Source organism: Sinocyclocheilus grahami, unplaced genomic scaffold (assembly GCF_001515645.1).
Source record: "Sinocyclocheilus grahami isolate Dianchi unplaced genomic scaffold, SAMN03320097.WGS_v1.1 scaffold900.1, whole genome shotgun sequence".
In the NCBI taxonomy this organism is placed as follows: domain Eukaryota; kingdom Metazoa; phylum Chordata; class Actinopteri; order Cypriniformes; family Cyprinidae; genus Sinocyclocheilus; species Sinocyclocheilus grahami.
The window spans coordinates 301,861-323,056 of record NW_015506079.1 but is presented as its reverse complement, the minus strand read 5'-3'; the positions used below and the strand labels follow the sequence as shown (position 1 = coordinate 323,056).

At 36.3% G+C, this 21,196-nt stretch overlaps 1 protein-coding gene across 1 annotated transcript in view; it reads left to right on the top strand.

Moving 5' to 3' along the window:
- Window positions 1-13,403, top strand: part of LOC107563976 (uncharacterized) — a 121,970-nt gene extending 108,567 nt beyond the window's left edge. Inside the window, exons 61-64 of the mRNA XM_016248939.1 lie at window positions 9,332-9,505; window positions 11,182-11,352; window positions 12,440-12,613; window positions 13,226-13,403. Of these exons, the coding sequence (XP_016104425.1) occupies window positions 9,332-9,505; window positions 11,182-11,352; window positions 12,440-12,613; window positions 13,226-13,403 (697 nt within the window). The remainder of the gene's footprint in view (window positions 1-9,331; window positions 9,506-11,181; window positions 11,353-12,439; window positions 12,614-13,225) is intronic.
- Window positions 13,404-21,196: the final 7,793 nt, after the last annotated feature.

Here is a 21,196-nt window from a genome sequence, read left to right as displayed (position 1 = left end):
ACGGAACACAATACAGTACAAGCCAATATATGCATGCCACTGAATATAAGGTTAAACTGCTGCATCCACGCACATGAAGATGAACAGACAAGGAAAGACAAGACACCCCCCAACAAAGCAGATCTATCGCCAAGACATATGTACTGCTGCTGCTCCGAAGAGCCATGTGAACCGCATGTATTATTATCTATGTGTGCCTGGGCTACCACGCCGACCGGCTTACAGAGCAGGTCATATGGTATTTTAAAGTGTCCTAATATTGTGTTGGAGTCCCCTACAACAGGTTTAAATGCAGCTAAGGTCAGAAAACATTGTAATTTTCTCAGAATATACATTTAATATTAGAGTCATTTGCCAATGATTTCAAAACGAATCATTCCAAGCAAGTTCGGAGCAAACCCCTCCCTTTCATATGCCTACTCTGCTCTGATTGGTCAGCTGGCCAAGCCTGTTGTGATTGGCACAGAGAGGAGTCCTTGAGCCAGTTAGCGAGCGCTACCATTGACAAAACACCTTCACATAAAACAATAATATAGTGCTCCAATCCGTTCATATAATAATGACATGAAATACAAAAACACTTATGCAAGCGAATCGTGCCCACAGCTAAAGTTTAGCTGCTAAACTGTGAACACTTAAAACAATAGTGGTGGGTAGGTTAGCCAAATGCTAACGTGACTAACTGATGAAACAATACAGTTTGTGAAAAAACAAAATATGGTTTTTCACAATTAGCCTAAGAGTCCTTAGCCATCTTCAAGAATCGGCTAAAAACACATCTCTTCCATCTTTATTTGACCCTCTAACTCTAGCACTCTATTCAAATTCTATTCTTAAAAAAAAAACACTTGCCCCTTTTAGACTTGCTCTCTATTCATTTGTTGCTTGTTTTCTTTAAAAAAAAACTAACTCTAGCTTTCTTATCTTTTTGTATTTTGTTTTCTTTTCATTTATTATACAATTAACAAAAGCAAAAAAGACCCTATAACCCTATAACTGCCGGTGCAGCAAAATAAACAGCAATTTCACTATGATTATAAAGTCTATGTGCTCCACTACATTCCTTATTATTAAACAAAGTAATTAGAACAACGTCAGTCTACATTAATCGTCACATTCTTAGGAAATAGTGGGTTTACAGCGAATTATCAGAACTACTTCAGTAAGACAGTAATATCGTGCTTTACCTGCCTAAAGCTGCGCTAGGTATACATCACATATTAGCACAAAAACTTTATATTTTGAGCACTCAATTGAAAATGTACACATAACGTATCAATCGTACTTACAGGTTGTGGTTCGGAGAGCTTGTTAGTTCAAATTAAGAAGATTAGAAGCCAACGGAGACAAACAAAAGGTTCAAATTGTATTTCTGTGGTATCCTTGAACACAGTGTCTTCTCAGCGTGATGTAAACACACTAACTAGCGGAAGTGTTTGTGGGCAGGTCAGACTCTGTTCGTAATTCGCGGGCAGGCAGGGATTAAGCAAATGTGTTACCCAGTGACGTATACCGGTAACAGGCAAAAGATTAGAAAATATGATGACTCGTTAAGGCGATTCAGAATCGACTCTCTCTTTTGAGAGACAATATCTTTATTTATCATGCACTTTTTTGATTAACAACTTTGCAGATTGTTCTCAATTAAGTATAGCTAAGTAAGTGATAAGTGACGTGACATGTGGCCAAGTACGGTTACCCATACTAGGGAATTAGTGCTCTGCATTTTAATCCATCCAAAGTGCACACACACAGCAGTGAACACACACACACCGTGACCACACACCCGGAGCAGTGGGTAGCCATTTATGCTGCGGCGTAAATTGGGGGTTCGGTACCTTGCTCAAAGGCACCTCAATCGTGGTATTGAAGGGGGGAGAGAGAGCACTGTACATTCACTCCCCCCACCTACAATCCCTGCCAGTACGAGACTCGAACTCGCAACCTTGGGTTACGAGTCCGACTCTCTAACCATTAGGCTACGACTTCCCCCAAGTCGTTATAAATGCTACGTTATAAACTGCAAATTATATATTTTTCAAAAAACCATATGACCTGCTCTTTAATGCTAGTGGCCTATGACTTTGTGAGCCTTGGCTACCTCGCCGACCGGCTTAACAGTAGTGGCCTATGAATATGTGTGCCTGGGCTACCACGCCGACCGGCTTAACAATAGTGGCCTATGAATATGTGTGCCTGGGCTACCATGTACACATAACGTATCAATCGTACTTACAGGTTGTGGTTCGGAGAGCTTGTTAGTTCAAATTAAGAAGATTAGAAGCCAACGGAGACAAACAAAAGGTTCAAATTGTATTTCTGTGGTATCCTTGAACACAGTGTCTTCTCAGCGTGATGTAAACACACTAACTAGCGGAAGTGTTTGTGGGCAGGTCAGACTCTGTTCGTAATTCGCGGGCAGGCAGGGATTAAGCAAATGTGTTACCCAGTGACGTATACCGGTAACAGGCAAAAGATTAGAAAATATGATGACTCGTTAAGGCGATTCAGAATCGACTCTCTCTTTTGAGAGACAATATCTTTATTTATCATGCACTTTTTTGATTAACAACTTTGCAGATTGTTCTCAATTAAGTATAGCTAAGTAAGTGATAAGTGACGTGACATGTGGCCAAGTACGGTTACCCATACTAGGGAATTAGTGCTCTGCATTTTAATCCATCCAAAGTGCACACACACAGCAGTGAACACACACACACCGTGACCACACACCCGGAGCAGTGGGTAGCCATTTATGCTGCGGCGTAAATTGGGGGTTCGGTACCTTGCTCAAAGGCACCTCAATCGTGGTATTGAAGGGGGGAGAGAGAGCACTGTACATTCACTCCCCCCACCTACAATCCCTGCCAGTACGAGACTCGAACTCGCAACCTTGGGTTACGAGTCCGACTCTCTAACCATTAGGCTACGACTTCCCCCAAGTCGTTATAAATGCTACGTTATAAACTGCAAATTATATATTTTTCAAAAAACCATATGACCTGCTCTTTAATGCTAGTGGCCTATGACTTTGTGAGCCTTGGCTACCTCGCCGACCGGCTTAACAGTAGTGGCCTATGAATATGTGTGCCTGGGCTACCACGCCGACCGGCTTAACAATAGTGGCCTATGAATATGTGTGCCTGGGCTACCACGCCGACCGGCTTAACAATAGTGGCCTATGAATATGTGTGCCTGGGCTACCACGCCGACCGGCTTAACAATAGTGGCCTATGAATATGTGTGCCTGGGCTACCACGCCGACCGGCTTAACAATAGTGGCCTATGAATATGTGTGCCTGGGCTACCACGCCGACCGGCTTAACAATAGTGGCCTATGAATATGTGTGCCTGGGCTACCACGCCGACCGGCTTAACAATAGTGGCCTATGAATATGTGTGCCTGGGCTACCACGCTGACTGGCTTAACTCTAATTAGACGTGCACTATGTGTAATGTGTAACCTTGGGTTACGAGTCCGACTCTCTAACCATTAGGCTACGACTTCCCCCAAGTCGTTATAAATGCTACGTTATAAACTGCAAATTAGATATTTTTCAAAAAACCATATGACCTGCTCTTTAATGCTAGTGGCCTATGACTATGTGAGCCTTGGCTACCTCGCCGACCGGCTTAACAATAGTGGCCTATGAATATGTGTGCCTGGGCTACCACGCCGACTGGCTTAACTCTAATTAGACGAGCACTATGTGTAATGTTAATTAACAAAATGGATATACGTTACAATCCGATAGATAAGACCCCAACATCCACCTGAGAAAATATTGTAATTTAGTCATTTGATATCTGCTGTTATTTTCTACACTTCATCAGTCCCAGCAGCAGCGTAACAGCTTGTTAATTCATGTTCGTGCAATGATGAGACGGATAGTGTTGTCACGGTACTAAAATGTCTGTATTCGGTACCAATACCAGTGAAAATCCACGGTTCTCTGTACCAATTTCGGTACCAAAGCATAACACAAAAACATGCTATTTAAAAAAATACATTATTTTTATTAATAAATTTAAAAAAAATTACAAAAATCAATGTCATTATTTATACTTGTTTAAAATTGTGTTTCAAGTTTTTCCACAAGTAATAAAAGTATGAAAAAAGTATACAAGTTTCACCCAAAAGTTTTTGTCATATTTCTGCTGGCGCCAAAAAACAACTGTAAACTGTTGTCTGTTTTAGGGTTTGCTGGTGTGTTTCACGATCTTCCTCAGCATGCAGCTGTAAAAGGAAAATATAATATACTTAAGTAAAGCAATGGGCTGAGTCTGACCAAATGCAACATTAGATCATTAACAACAGCTAAAATATAATTTTCAGTAAATAACAAATCTTAGCTTTTATAATAAATTTAGATAAAATTCCATATATTTTAATTCAAGTGTATATCAAATAGATAGAAACTGAAGTAGCCTATTAAAAACACTTTACAATACGATTCCATTTGTTAGATAACATGACCTATCAATAAACAATAGTTATATAGCAATTATTCCTCTTATTGTTAATTTCAGAATGTACTAATACATAAAATCAAAAGTTCAATCTGTTCAAATTATTTAATGCACAATGAGCAAACATGAATGATCAAATGTTTGTATTATATAACATTCAAAAACATTCATTAATGTTGTAAAAATATATTGTTCACTCACTGTAAGTTGATGTTAGATAATAACATGAAGTCATGTTAATGAATGGTCTCTCATTGTAAAGTCTATACAGGAGATAAAATTTGACAATACTTTTATTTAATCCAAACTGTGTACATATTTAATTTAAAAGTGCTTTTAAAACCTTTTAGAGTTATTCAGCCAAGAATAACAACTAACTAAGTTAGCTAAAAATGAAAAAATAAAAAACGCCCAGAACTGCTTTTCTGATAGACTGATATGACAAAAACAATGTTAACCATTTGTACATTCTCAAACACGCATATTTTAGATTCACAATTCATTTAAAAGCCTCTGGTGTGTAAAAATAGTAAATATCATCACGTCCTCCTGTTTTTTTTTTACCCTAATAAAAGTTATAGGAGCATTAAATAGTTAATAAAGAAACTTCATCCTAATGCTCATTATATTAGCGTTAGCCACGCTTATGCTAACAATTAACTATACTCTAATAACGGCGATGTTCATTTTAATCCGACATTCAAATTAAAATATGGAATAATATTCATAACAGAAGAAAATTAAACTTACTTGCTTGAACTCTTTCATTTGATCCGGGTGTCGGTCTTTAAAGTGTTTTGTTAGTTCGATGTGTTTTCTCCTTTTGAGGTCGCCATGTCTCAGTGCTTTTATGAAGAGGGCGCATCTGCGCACCTTTCGGATAGCGCATCAAGAACCGGGTTGACCGGGTACTCGGTACCGACTTGGTACCGGAGTACCTGGTCTTTTGACAACACTAGAGACGGACAAAGTTAGCCATAGCCGATGCATGACATTTAATCTCTGGTGTAGATAAAAGTTATCAGGGTTACAGTGCACGAAACTCCTGGGTGGACTGAACTTGAATGAACTGAAATTAAAAAATGCAGAATATAAACGTTCTTTCTCCGTTTTCTGAACTACACAGCACAGCTAGAGCATACATCACAACGAGCACATTTCTCAGAACTACACTACCCATAATGCATTACATTCAGGACTACATTAACCATAAATAGTGATCTTAAGCGATAACTCTTCTTTCCGCAACACTGTCATTGATATGACTTCAATAAGCGTGTGCTTCTGACTCTGCGTGCAGCTGAAATCAACCACACACTCATCACGATGAAAACATTGACCTTAGAAAAAAACGAATTTGAACATTGAGATTACGCCGATGTATATGGTGAACCCCAGTTGAAATGCATACACAAGAATGCTTATTTAGTTTAACCTGTTTCATGTCGGTTACTATCGTCGTGTCCTCAGGACGATGACATATGCTCTAAACTGCGTTTTGCTCCAGCTGTATAAACACAGATGCTAAATGCTGCTGCTAATATGCTTAATTTTTTGCTGATGCATACAATGCAAACTGATAACATGACACTTTTAAACTTGTTTATGGTTGCTTGTTTTTGTATTCAATTAGGCAGACCATGCAAATATACACAGCGATATGGATTAAAAGAGAATTCACTTCATGAATTCATCTTAAATGTTGATATCAGTTGTTCTGAAGCGCGCTGCAAACTGCTACAGCAAACAAAAGCCAGGTATTTGAATATTGAGCAGTGAGCTCATTGGCTACTGATACAGGAGAAAACCAATGCTAATGCTAATGCAAACCAATGCTGCCAATGCATGACAGCTATGCCATGTGATAATGATGTCATTAGGACAGATTGAGTTAGACCTATCGGACTGTGCCATCTAGAGTTTCATGCCAGAACTCTGTATTTATTCATTTTTGTTGGCAAGTTTTATGCATCCACTGAAAGAAAAAAAAGAAAAATGCTGTACACTGGAGAAAAACATACGGATATAAATGTTTACTTCTATTAGATTGAGTCTCCATGCCAGATAATTAAGATCCAGTCCCGGATGCTGAATCCTGTCAGAAAATATCAGTTTTTTCTGGTATCCGAACAACTCATCAGCAGGGTTGTCGATATGTAAGTCTTATGTGGTACCCAAAACTATATTAGGGCAATTCCATGCAAATGTCAAAAAGTAAATAAACTCACTTTGTCTAAACAGCAATGATTTTTGGATTTATAAGGGCTAGATTTAGGACGTCAGGATGCTTTAGCGCTGTGTCATGTCCATAACGTTTTAAACATTAAGTTTATAGGGCGGCACAGTGGCTAGCACTGTTGTCTCACAGCAAGAAGGTCTCCGGTTCGAATTTTCTGCATGGGTTTACGCCAGGTGCTCCAGTTTCCTCCCACAGCCCAAGGACATGTAGGTTAGGTTAACTAAAGATTCTAAATGGTCCCCTCAGCTTGTGTATAAGACAGACTTGTGTATAGATTAACTGATTCTTGCCATGAATATAGCCATAGATGCTGGAATGGCGTTAAGAAGAAAATAAACAAACAAAACATTAAGTTTATATCATATATTAATTATTAATGCAATTAACTTGAAACTTTCTGGACAAAGCCAACTTATGGCCATTCTAATTATGATCAACAACTCGTCTCCATTCTTTGCTCTTTTCAACCACAATAATGCATTATGGATGCAACTGTTATGGGCGCTTCATATTCAATCTTATGCATCCCGGCATGCATATTTACCACGTTGCTGAAGAGTGATAGCCTGCTGTGGTCTGTTTCAGGCTGTATCATAACATTTTAGAAATTAATTTATTCTAATAGCACTTTGGAAATTGCATTCTCAAAGACAGCATCACAGAGATTTAGTCTAAGAATGCATTTGCTGTGTGGGTCAGAAATATTAAAAAAGGCGGACTGTAGGACAAATAGCCAAAACTAGTTTAAATGGCATATAATGTTCATTGTCAATATAATCTTATTTAAACCATTTACATGTGTTTCAAATAACTTGTCGCTATCTGCACTGCATGCATGCAGAGAGCAAGATTTTGTGTGTTTAGCACACATGCTGCTGAGTGCGATGCACAAAAACCTTCTGTAAAGCCTTTATTTAATCATTTGAACAATGTGTCATTTAAATGACATGTCTAAACATTGTGCTTTTAAAAACTTAGCATAAATAACTTCTCTGATCAGTGGAGGGTATTTGTTGGAAATCTGAATCAATTTGAACATTTTCTTGCAAAGTGATTATATCATGTTTTGATGACTGTTGAATTTCATTTAGACTTTACACAATAAAATAGTTTGCATCTCAAACATAAATGTATTAAGTAGACTGTAAGTCTATTGTTTTAGTAAATTCAGTAAAACTGATTTTCCTTTTTTTCAGTGTGTGGGGTTACATCAGTCTTATTTTTGTCTAAATATTTTTCTTCATTACAAATGTTGTTTGGTTATATTTTGTATCACTGCATGTTTAAAATAATTCACTTTGTTAAGCAGATGCAAAATGTGAAACTGCAATCTTATTCGCAGTCTATAGCATTTTATAAATATTTGTACATTATATTTTTTTATGTTCATATGTGTATTTTATTTTTAGCATATTTAACTTAACCTGTTTTGTATTTAATGCATAAGAGAGTCATTAAAACAAGTTTATGAGAGTTATTAAAACAATTTTATGACTGCGACATCTGTTTAATCTTGATCAATGAATTGGAGCAGCATCGGCCCATTAGATCATTTTAAAACATCAAATAGCCTTCAATTTTACAGGTTATAACTGCATCTGTCTCAGATGTAGACTGGTGAAGATTTATTTTAATGCAGATCCCACACTCTAGCATTAACCTAATATAAATGTGCTCAATTATTCATATTCAAGTGTTTTTGTGCAAAAGTATTAATGCATATGCATGACAGGGAAGCGTCAGCGCAATCACTTGCATTTTTTACTGATAATGAAACAACTTAAAATGCTTATGCATGTGCTTCAGTGCGGAATATATTAAGGCTCATTATGGATTAGTTTTATATTAATTTAATATAAAAGTTTGATTAGTTAAATAATGGCTTAAATGAATGACTACTAGTAACTAGGAAAATCAGTTAGTGGGGGGCAGCCCTATTAAGTACCCTCTAGACGTCTCTGTTAATTTTTTTAAGCATTTACGCATTTCCATAGTCAGATCAATTCTGCTTTCAGAACTGTCACATCCGTAACATTAATTTTTCCTCTGAAACACAAAAATGAAAATTTAAATAAAATTTATATTTTAAGTTTTGTGAATAGCCAACTCTTCTCCATTCACCAGATATTCTTGCATCTGGTTTGTGTATTGTAAATCACAGATGGTCTACAAAATATGTTGTCTCCCATAAACTCTGGTCTTTTTTGTCATGTCCGAAATGCATCTCTATTTCTCAAATCTAAAATATAAAACATGTTTATAGACGGATACTTTACTGATGTCTGTACTCAATTTTTAGGGGTTTAAAAAAATACAAAGAGATGGTTCAATATATTCTGTGAGAATTTATATTTCAGGTTTTGATTGAGACTGTAACGTCCGTAATACTGGAATTTCCCATTAACAGTCTTCTATCAGCCAAGAGTTGACTGAGTAAAGCCAGAGAAGAGCAGAAGCTTGACCTTGACCTTTTGTTTGCCTCCATATTCAGTCAGTTTTTGCTTTGCAACTAACTTTAAATTCATTTGTACAAGGAACAACATGTAATTCACTTAGTTTTTTGGAACATTTCTAGAATAACTGTTTAATCATTGGAAGGTTACGTTTTCATTCCTGTTCTAGACTTTCAGACTGCAGTATCACTGAAGAAGGTTATAAAGCTCTGGCTTCAGCTCTGAGATCAAACCCTTCACACCTGATAGAGCTGGATCTCACAGGAAATGATCCTGGACAATCAGGAGTGAAGGAGCTCAGTCATTTACTACAGGATCCAAACTGTCAACTGAAGACATTGAGGTCAGTTAAATGATATGTTGGAGAATTATTTATAAAAAATGTTACAGGGCAGATGCTGTTATGGGACTATAAAGGCACGTTCACACCAAGAATTACAACTGTAACAATAACTATATTAGCATCCAAAGCAATGGACAATAACAATATGTTTTTACTAAGCACACAATTCAGCTGCCGCTTTAAAGGGGTCATATGATGCGTCATAAATGCCTCGTTCTAACACGCCCCCACATATCTACATCACTATGTGGAAATATTAGCATAATGCCGCCCAAATGTGCACGCAAAGAAAGAAGGCATGGTTTCAGGAACAGCAATAGTGTTGAAGCAGCCATGTCAGGGAGACACTGTGTGTTTCAGTGCGAAAGCTGCGAAAGCAAAAGCACTTTATTTGGCCTTCCAAAAGTAGATGCAATTAGGAATCATTGGTTAAGATTTATTTACAACAGAACAGCACAACCCAGAATTTGTGCAACGCATTTTATGGACGACATAGTTTTTTGAACCTAGAAGAGTACACGGCTGGCTGTGCACAAAGGCTATTTAAAAAACAAAACAAAAAAAAAAGGGTCAATTCCGACTTTGCTATGATAATCTGACGCTTCTGCGCCCCACTGTAGATGCAATTAGGAATCATTCATTGGTTAAGATTTATTTACAACAGAACAGCACAACCCAGAATTTGTGCAACGCATTTTATGGACGACATAGTTTTTTGAACCTAGAAGAGTACACGGCTGGCTGTGCACAAAGGCTATTTAAAAAACAAAACAAAAAAAAAAAGGGTCAATTCCGACTTTGCTATGATAATCTGACGCTTCTGCATCAGCGACTGTAAGTATGTTTTATTACTAGTTTAAGTATTTGCTATCGACTGTTCAAATGCGGAAGTTTTGCGCAGTGCAGAGTAACGAGTTGTGTGTGTGTGTGTGTGTGAGGGGAACAGGGTCACATCACAGGAGAGTGAACTGCCTGTCAGAAATCATAGCACGTCAGCTGTCTTAACCGCGGCTTGTGTACTGCATCATCACTGTGTCTGTCACGCGACTCTGTTGCCCTTTCGGGCTTGAACTGATGGTAAAACTAACAACATTATTAACTGTCTTGATATTTACTTTGAAAGCTGAAGCTCGCGATTATGGTAAGGGACGTTACATTTCCGACGCGTGCTTGTGGTGTTCGGCCAATCACAATGCACTGGGTCAGCTGGCCAATCAGAGCAGACTGTGCTTGTCGGAAGGAGGGGCTTTGTTGATAACGTGTTTGAGAGAGGCGGGGCATAGAGGACCTACAATAATGTACAGTATTTGAAAAATAATGTGTTTTTTGAACATTAAAGCATATCAACATATTCTGTTACACCAAATACACAACATAATGATCTTTAAAATAGCATCATATGACCCCTTTAAATGCTTGAGCTTTTTATAGCTGAGTATAATTTGATTGTCAATGTTTTTATCGTTTAACAGTTGGATAATATCATTGAAAACGAGATTCTAACAATATATTTTCTCACCAGTATTGTTATTGTTGGGGTATGGACTCTCTCAATATATATTGAGAGCACGCTCGCTGTAGATTATTACAATTTGCTGCATCAAAGTTTAATTTTCACACTTTTCTCATTAGAATTGATGACTGAATTTAATCCTGTTTCATCTTCTCTTCTGCAGGTTTTTGGGTCCTGCTGCAGATGAAGCCTGTCAGTATGTGAAAGGAATTGTGGGTAAAAACCCATTACTCCTGAGAGAGCTGAATCTGAGTGAACATGAACTAGGAGACACACGAGTGAATCAGATCTCTGCTCTACTGCAGGATAAACACTGTACACTCAACACACTGATGTGAGTATTTCACGTTTTTACATGTTGCGTGTTGGTCCATGTAAATTTTGCTACTTAGTTTTAAAATTTTAAATGAAATAAGCTGAAACATAAAAAAACTGCACTTTTAATTCATTTTTCTTCTTTGTTTTTTTAATTTTTTGAAGGAAAACAAGAATTTGCCTTAATTTTTGTCATAGGGTTCAATGGTTAAAATGAGGTTTGAATATTTAGTTTCCACAAGTGGGGGCGAGCATGAAAAGCCCCTTTCCACTGATTGGCCAACCAAAGATCAGCCCGTGCCTTCATCAGTTCTTCTTCAACTGTGTGTAATAGTATAATAGTCTTCTGCTGCATGAATGGATTTTTAAGGGTTTATTGCAACTATGTACTTATAATACCTCTCTCATTAAATAACTGAACCTAGGAATTCTTTGAAACAAACCATAGACTACTGCTCAGGTCAGAGCCTAACGTGGCTCTTTTCTGTTTAATGGGTATGTGTGTTAGAGGAATATAAGTTATAGTACCTTAGCCCTGCTTCTTAGATACACAGTAAAATAAAATAAAATGAAAATCATCAGTCTTTGAAAATGAGAATCAATTCTCAGCACATTGGAAAAAAACAGAAATCCATATAAATGTGGAAAAATTGTATCCCTGCAAGTTAGAAAAATTAGCAAAAATGTGCTGTGATGGTAAATTTACACTGATGCAAAATAGTGTTATTCGGTATAGCATCATGAAATATGAATGTGCAAAGAAACATTTTAGAATCTGTACAACTAGCCTATAGCAGTGACAGATCTTTTATTCTGTTGCACTGATTTAAAGAACTTATGACGGCACCAGTTGATCTTTGGTTTACCAATAATTTTTTGGAAATGCATATAAAGGCGTGGTTTTCTCATTTCTACTTATTACTTATTACTACTCTACTTATTATTTTATTTCATATTAATAAACAAACTGTTAAAATGTACACAGGCCCAAATATTTTATATTTTCAGTATTTGGATTGGATTAAGACATTGTCATTGTTGTTCATTAAAGAAGCTTTCTATATAAACTGAGGAATGTTTCTTATCATTGTTTTCTTTCTCTGCAGGCTGAATAATAACAGTATTACAGAAAAAGGTTGTGCTGCTCTGACTTCAGCATTTAATTCAAATCCTTCAAACCTGATAGAGCTGGATCTGAGTGGAAATAAACTAGAAAACTCAGGAATGAAGATGATCTGTCGTTTGTTGAAAAATCCACAATGCAGATTAGAGAAACTGAGGTATGTATGGTCCGTTTACAGTGGCTGAGAATTTATTCTCATTTTCAGAGATTGTATTTTAATTGTAATACTATATAAAACATGAAGTGGTCATCCAATTGAGAGTAGATATCAAAAACATTAAAAAACACCTTGAACAACTGAGCCAGAGATAAAGAGTATGTTTCGGTTAGTGCCTACTAGCAGTGTTGGATTAACTTTTCCAATAAGAGGCAATGCTTTTTTCCCAGGGATATTTTTACCTTTATAGTGGCAAATTTTCTAACATTAGTAAAAACATTTTAGAATTTTTTATGTTAAATTCTTTCATTGAATCAATTTCACTCAAGAACATAACCCTATGCAGTGTTTGGACATTTGTCAACATTTCTACTGTTACTTTGCTTTGGAACTGTTTGTTGACAGAGCATGCTGTATCGTGTCTAAAATAAAAGTTGGTTCAGTGCTAATTAAAAGTATTACACTTTTGATCATTTTGAATTATTTTGAGTCATTGTTCATCAGGTAATGGTTGGTCAAGTTCTAGTGAGATTGTCATATTTTGTCTTTGTGCAGTAATGAAATAATTTGAACCACAATGTTCATTTTAATTGTTGTTTTTATTTTCTCTAGACTTTCAGACTGCAGTATCACTGAAGAAGGTTATAAAGCTGTGGCTTCAGCTCTGAGATCAAACCCTTCACACCTGATAGAGCTGGATCTCACAGGAAATGATCCTGGACAATCAGGAGTGAAGCAGCTCAATGATTTACTACAGGATCCAAACTGTCAACTGAAGACACTGAGGTGAGAGAAATAATATTTCAGTAAAAAAATAATTAAAGTAAATTCAGTATAGACCATTTCACACTCACAGAACAATTCAGTGCTGTTTTTCATTATACCACGTTCAGTAGAAAACTGAATTGAATCCTGCGTCATCTTCTCCTCTGCAGGTTTTTGAGTCTTGCTGCAGAAGAAGCCTGTCAGTATGTGAAAGGAATTGTGGGTAAAAACCCGTTACTCCTGAGAGAACTGAATCTGAGTGAACATGAACTAGGAGACACACGAGTGAATCAGATCTCTGCTCTACTGCAGGATAAACACTGTAAACTCAACACACTGACGTGAGTATTTTACATTATTTAAACTGTTACATCAATTTTAATAGTGATGTTACTGTAGTTAATAATACCATTTCCTTTTAGTTTTGAATTAACGTTTTTGTGTGTGTGTGTGTGTGTGTGTGTGTGTGTGTGTGTGTGTGTGTGTGTGTGTGTGTGTGTGTGTGTGCCACACACAAAGCCACAATAAAGTGATGTATTGAAATTAAACAAGCTTCTACCCAGAGTTCTGTGGAAAATGAGTTTCATCAAGCTTTACACAGCTGACTTAGCAAGACAATAATTATTTCAGTTATTAAGCCAGTAATTACTTCAGTTATTGTAGAGGGAGAAAACAGATTGTAAAATTGCAGTAGTTTATTCTGACAGATACTTTTACTTGTGATGCTGAATTCTGAGCTTCAGGAGACGAAATTATGGTGAAAGTGAGCAGAAGTTTATTGAAAAATCTTAGTTGTGTCTTTCTCAATTTTCCTCATCTGATCCACAAACATTTTAAAATTACTATACGAAAGCACTAAAGCAAAAGCACTGCAAAATTACTGCTTACCAACATATTGTGTCACAGTCTCCATTTAGTTTCTTTGCCTTTTGGTTTTCTTGTTCCTGTTTGCCTGTGTTCCTGCTAGTTAGTTTCCTTGGTTGTTAATTAGTTCTTCACACACTTTCTTTTTCATCACCTCTCTGTTTAAGCCCTGAGTTTTCCTTAGTTCTTTTTTTATCTGATCCTGTTTATGCTTAGTGTTTGTGCTACTTCTCCTATAATCAACTGTTTGTTCCCTATGGATTTGTCTTTATTAAAAAATTTTTTTTTTTTGGAATCCTTGTCATGCACTTCATTAGCACAACCACGCGTTACAGATTGTGTTGTGACAATAAACGTATAGACGGAGAGAATCCTTTATATCTTTAACTTATTAGTGAAGATTAAACAGTAATAGAAGTTATTAACTGAAATGGGTAAATATATTGAGAAAAAAATAATTTGAAAGAGATAAGGAACAAGCATAAATGAAGTGCAACACGTGCGTTTGGCCTCTTGAAGTGGCACACACACAAATCCTTATATTTAGTTTATCATAGATCTGATTCACTGTCTTTTCTCTTTCTGTCTTCAGTCTGCGTGGATGCAGTATTACAGAGAAACAGTGTCTCATCCTGACTTCAGCTCTGAAATCAAACCCATCACACCTGAGAGAACTGGACCTCAGTAGAAATCAAATAAAAAACACAGGAGTGAATCACTTATGTGAAATATTGAAGTATTCACACTGTAAACTGGAGAGATTGAGGTCGGTAACATTCACATACAAGAACTGAAATTTAAACTCACTTCAGTTTAAACCAAAACACTTCATAATCAATCTCTTGTGAAGAGCCTAAGTTCACAGTGTATGTGGGTGAAATAATTCATTATAAAAATTTGTTTTGCGATCTTGTGATAGTAATATCACTCATTGTCTGTTTGCTTCTTTCTAGTCTAAATGACTGTGGCATTACAGATGTTGCTTGTTTGGCTCGGTCTTTGGCTGAAACGAAAGCACTGCAGTTTTTAAAAGAGCTTGATCTGAGTAACAATAACATAGGAGACTCAAAGCAGCAGCTCAGAGACATGCTACGAGACTCAAACTGTAAACTTGAGGTGAGTAAATGACCCTTGCGATATAAAAGAGATCTTCATTTACCACTGATATGTGGAAGTCTTCTATCCACTTCTACCTTCTAAAATCATTTAGCTTTATTGAAACAACAGGCTTGGGTTAGAGCAAACCTGTTAAATAGATGTAGATTGATTGTAGGGAAAAACAAAAATCGGTGCAGATTCCAGCTTCGGCTCACAGCCGTCCAGCATCACATGATCAATGTCTTTTTGGTGAGATGTCTCTAAACTGTAATTCATAAATGAAAACACTTAAAATCCAACAGCTATTATGAATTCAGTGTGTTTATACATGCATGTATTTATTTGAGAGTAAATGGAAACAGTTTCAAATTGCATTGTTTTAACAATGTGAAGTTTATTATACTAACTCTCATGTGTTACTGTTTAAAATAATTACTAATGCATACAGCTGAAACAAACTAAACAATGCAGCATTGATAGAAACATATGATACTGAATGATGAATGTTGGTTTAGTGTTCATACAAATGATCATTTTGTTTTGTTTACAGGTGAACTAGAGAAAGGAGAAGAGCTCAGATGAGGTGAATTAGCAGGAATAAAGCACTGAATATCTTCAGTAATAGATCAAAATCGATATCTCAAATATATCAAATGCTATAAAACAAAAGTGAAAGTCTAAAATGGAAGTTAAATCATTGTGGGTTGCGTATACATATTCAAATCATTACCATCAATGTAATTTTTTATGTTTATACATAATGAAATTGTACATGTGTATATATATTTTTTACATTATATTTACACTGAATCATTTATTATTTTAATCTCATAACGTCAGTTATATGTCTCTGTAAAAGCACATATATTTTCTCAGTTATGTGAAGAAACATCGATGTAAGAGTTTCATTGTTTGATACATTGAACATGAGAAAATCAAGCTTTGACTGATGTAAGAGATGTGTATGGAGTCTCTCCTCCTCCACCAGCCCGGACTAACTAAGCTTTAATGTTTCCAGTCTTCCATGTTTGAAGTTCTTGCTTTCTCTTGCACTGGTCCAGGTAATTTAATGCATTTTGTTTAATGATTGCAATCTCCTCTTTTGCTATTGTATTGTATATGTACTTGCATATGGTAAATACAGTATATAGTTAAGAACTTAATCTCTTTTTTTGATTCTTTGAAAGCTACATTAGTTCACTAGACAGTTGTCGGCTAGAGTCACACCCGTATGAGTGGACTTAAAGGGATAGTTCACCCAGAAATTAAAATAGTCATCATTTACTCACCATGTGGTCTAATGCCATATGCCCTTCTTTATTGTTCGAACCACAAAAAGATTAAAAAAATAAATAAATAAAAATGCCCTGCACATGCTTGTCTATCCCTTATGCGCTGTTCGTTTGGGGTGGACGCTCGGGCTGTTTGGGGTCCCAGAGCAACAAAATAATTTTAATATATAATTTAATATAAATAAATAATAATAAAAAAAAAAAAAATATATATATATATATATATATATACGTGCTGTGATTGGCACCACTCGGCGCCTTGTCGGGGAATTACATTATGGAAGGCCATAAAGACAAATATTTCTTTAGACGTTACATGTACAGACGATATAACGCGTAATTGCGTCTAAACCATAGACTGGTCTAAACACGTTATTTCGTGTACAGACGTTAATGTTTTGGCCAATGGCAAGGCCGAAGACTTGAACATTTGCATAAAATGTATTAAACATATAATAGTGACGTAACTATCTACCTAAGGACATGTCATTAATGAATAATGCATATAAATGTGACGTGTCATCGTACATACCATAGTACGTGCAGAGCCGTAGAGATTTAGGTTTTTAGTTATTAATATTTCTTTCTAGACAGATGTAGTGTGCACCAACAGTTGTGTGCGTATGTGTGTGTGTGTGTGTGTGTGTGAGCGAGTGTGTGCATGTCTGAATGAACCTGCCATAACAATAAAATAGGAATCACAAACTTACCAATCAACCATGCTTGTAAAAAGAGGAAAAAGCCCTAAGTGGTTGTGGTAATAATAGGGGAAGTCTTGATAGACATGGTTAGGACATTGTTGGTGTTTCTTTTCATTTATGTATTTAGGCCTATTTAATTAATTAATTTGAATGGATTATATATTGTTGCAATTTTCTGTTCACTATATGACATTACATGTAAAATGGACATAAATGTTAATTTTGTGTTTGCATGTAACTGATTAAAACAAATGTCTTGCCTCTCAGAGAATCTGACGGTATAGCTGCTCGCATCACGGCCTGCCTGACAGGCATTTCTCAACTCAACCTTGCAATGACAGAACTGCTTGTGGTCCCAGCTAAACCAACACTTCATCACAACTTCTCTATTCATCTGGGCTCATCAACCATGACTCCATGCAGGACAGCCAGGAACCTTGGACTTGTGATTGACGATCAGTTAAACTTACAGACCACATTGCTTGAACTGCCCGGTTCTGCAGATTTGCCTTGTATAAAATTAGGAGGATCAGGCCCCTCCTATCAGAGCAGCTACACAACTCCTTGTCCAAGCTCTTGTTCTATCCAGACTGGACTATTGTAATGCTGATCCAGAATGCTTCAGCAATAGTGGTCTTTAATGAGCCGAAGAGATGCATGTCACACCTCTCATCATACACTTGCAGTGGTTGACAATAGCCTCTTGCATCAAATTCAAGGCACTGATGCTTGCCTACAGAAAAACCACTGGCTCTGCACCACTATACCTAAACTCACCACTTCAGACCAACATATTTGTCCTCCAGAAGCTTGCATCTGCAAGTGAACACAAAATCATTTTTGCTGACCTTTACCTTGACTGTTCAAAGCTGGTGTAATGATGTGCCTATTTTAACCTGAGCTGCTGAGTCTTTAGCCATTTTCAAGAAACAGCTAAAGCCGCATCTTTTTCAGTAAAACTAACACTTACTATTCTATATCTATTATTAAAAAAATCCTTGCTATGTGTAGCCTACTGTGCTGCACTTGCATATTGTGGGGGTGTGTTAGAACAAGCTCTCATACTCATTGGAACATTGGTTGTTTGAAAAACTTATTATTTTTCACATATTGTACATTATTATAACACCTCTTTCCCCAGTCTGGCATGAACGGCTCAAATAGTTCCTGTATCAAATGAAGGCCCGCCTTCTGAAATACGAAATGTGCTGTGATTGGTTAGTTGGGCCAGTGTGTGTTGTGATTAGTTCGCTGGGCCAGTGTGTGCTGTGATTGGCACCACTCGGCGCCTTGTCGGGAAATTACATTATGGAAGGCCATAAAGACAAATATTTCTTTAGACGTTACATGTACAGACGATATAACGCGTAATTGCGTCTAAACCATAGACTGGTCTAAACACGTTATTTCGTGTACAGACGTTAATGTTTTGGCCAATGGCAAGGCCGGCAAGTGAACACAAAATAATTTTTGCTGACCTTTACCTTGACTGTTCAAAGCTGGTGTAATGATGTGCCTATTTTAACCTGAGCTGCTGAGTCTTTAGCCATTTTCAAGAAACAGCTAAAGCCGCATCTTTTTCAGTAAAACTAACACTTACTATTCTATATCTATTATTAAAAAAATAAAAAAATCCTTGCTATGTGTAGCCTACTGTGCTGCACTTGCATATTGTTGCCCTATTGTTGATTTGACTGCTATTCTTCTTCTCATTTGTAAGTCGCTTTGGATAAAAGCATCTGCCAAATTATTAAATGTAAGTGTAAATGTATTGTACAAATGTGCGTCTTTTTTGTGTACTACAGTATAGAATTTTCTTAGTAAACTTTTACCTTGAAATCTAAAAAGCTCAGTGTGGCACAATAGCATTCAGCTACACAAAACAGGCATTCTTGTAAGCAGTCAGTGTCGACAAAAAAGAACAAAAATGTAATTTGTATTTGACAAATATTTCCAGGGTTGACTCCAGTACTTCATTTAAATACATATATTTCAACGTACAATATAATTTTATAACAATATAATTCAGTTTTTTTTTTGCAAAAAAAGTTTCTTGGTTATATTAAAAAAAAACATCAAGTTTTATTACTGTCCCAACTAACCTTATTCAGCAAAAGTGTGAGAAATTGTTTTGTTTTACAGAACATGTCCCAAACTGTAGGCAGAATGCAGGGAGAGGAAAAATAGCAATAGGAGTAATTTCTCAAGATGAAGGGTTTTTGTGTAAAACCTGCCTGTGAACAAACAGGTTCAGCAGAGCTGGGCGGTGCAGTCAGGGTTGCCCAATCGCTACTCAAAACTAGCCCAATCCCGTTCCGAGGGGGTAAAATACAATTTTTTTTGGCGGGGTCCCCCTGCTAAAATTCGCATTCCAGGGGATAAATATCATGTTATTGGAGTCGCTTCAAACCCGCGGATATGAAAAACAACCCGCGGCAACAGTGTTAAAGTGGCCCAATTCCGCGGGAAAACCGCGGACTTTGCAACACTGGGTACAGTTGAAGCCAAGTACACCCGGCTGCAGCCTGCAGATCAAGGCGGGGCTGCACGTGGGGCGGGGCTAGACGTGTCGCCCCGCCCACAACTGTTCTCATTGGTTAGTGGCAAAGTAACGACGTCGACGCCGCGGTATACCGGAAATGTGGCTGAAACAATACATGGTAGTAATACATAATTATATAAAACAAAACTGAACCCGTTAGTTACTTATACCTGGTAAAAATATATAGTATTAAACAATACATTGCAAATTTGTTAATTTTTGGAAAACGTTTCATTATGTACATTTCCAAGCAAGAATCCAATTACTGCTTTTGACTTGTCATATTGCAATCGCAGTCAACGAATATAGTTTATTTACACTTTAAGTTTTAAGTTATTTCTATTCATGTGTATTTGTCATTTAGAACTTAAGTTATTTATTGTCGTTTTTTATTTTAATTTCAGTATATGCTTCACTGTTACATGTATTAATTATTAACATTTAAATAAAAGTTGAATATTCTCAGCAAGAGTGTCAAGTCTTAAGATGTCATTAAAATTAATGGTAACACTTTACAACAAGGTTCATTAAACATTATTGTATTAACTAGCATGAACTAACCCAGAGCAATACATTTGATACTGTATTTACTAATCTTCGTTAACGTTAATGAAAATACTGTAGTTTATTGATGTTAGTTCATGTTAACACGATTAATAATGTATTAGTAAATGTTGAGATTAACCAAGAGTGTCAAGTCTTAAGATGTCATTAAAATTAATGGTAACACTTTACAATAAGGTTCATTAAACATTATTGTATTAACTAGCATGAACTAACCCGGAGCAATACATTTGATACTGTATTTACTAATCTTCGTTAACGTTAATGAAAATACTGTAGTTTATTGATGTTAGTTCACAGAGCATTAATGTTAACAAGATTAATAATGTATTAGTAAATGTTGAGATTAACATTAAGATTAATAAATGCTGTATAAGTGCAGTTCGTTATTAGTTCATGTTAACTAATGAACCATATTGTTACCAAATTAATAAATTATGGATTTACTTGATAACAAAAAGCTTATGGTAAAAATACCAGCATTGTCTGTATATGAATAACATGCCAAGACAATTATTTCTTTGTTATTTAGGTATGAAACAGTTTTCTTCTGATAAAGAAAGGTGAAATTTGTACATCTGTATATAACATCTTTTTGTACATATAAATCTCTGGTTACACATTAACTTCCTTTAATACTTAATCTCCTTTAATCATTAAACCTTCCTTCTTTATACACTTTACCGGCACGTGAAACAGCAGTCTGGGTCCTCTATGCTGTCGTAGAATCCTCTCAGGCAACCACGCTTCCCATTAC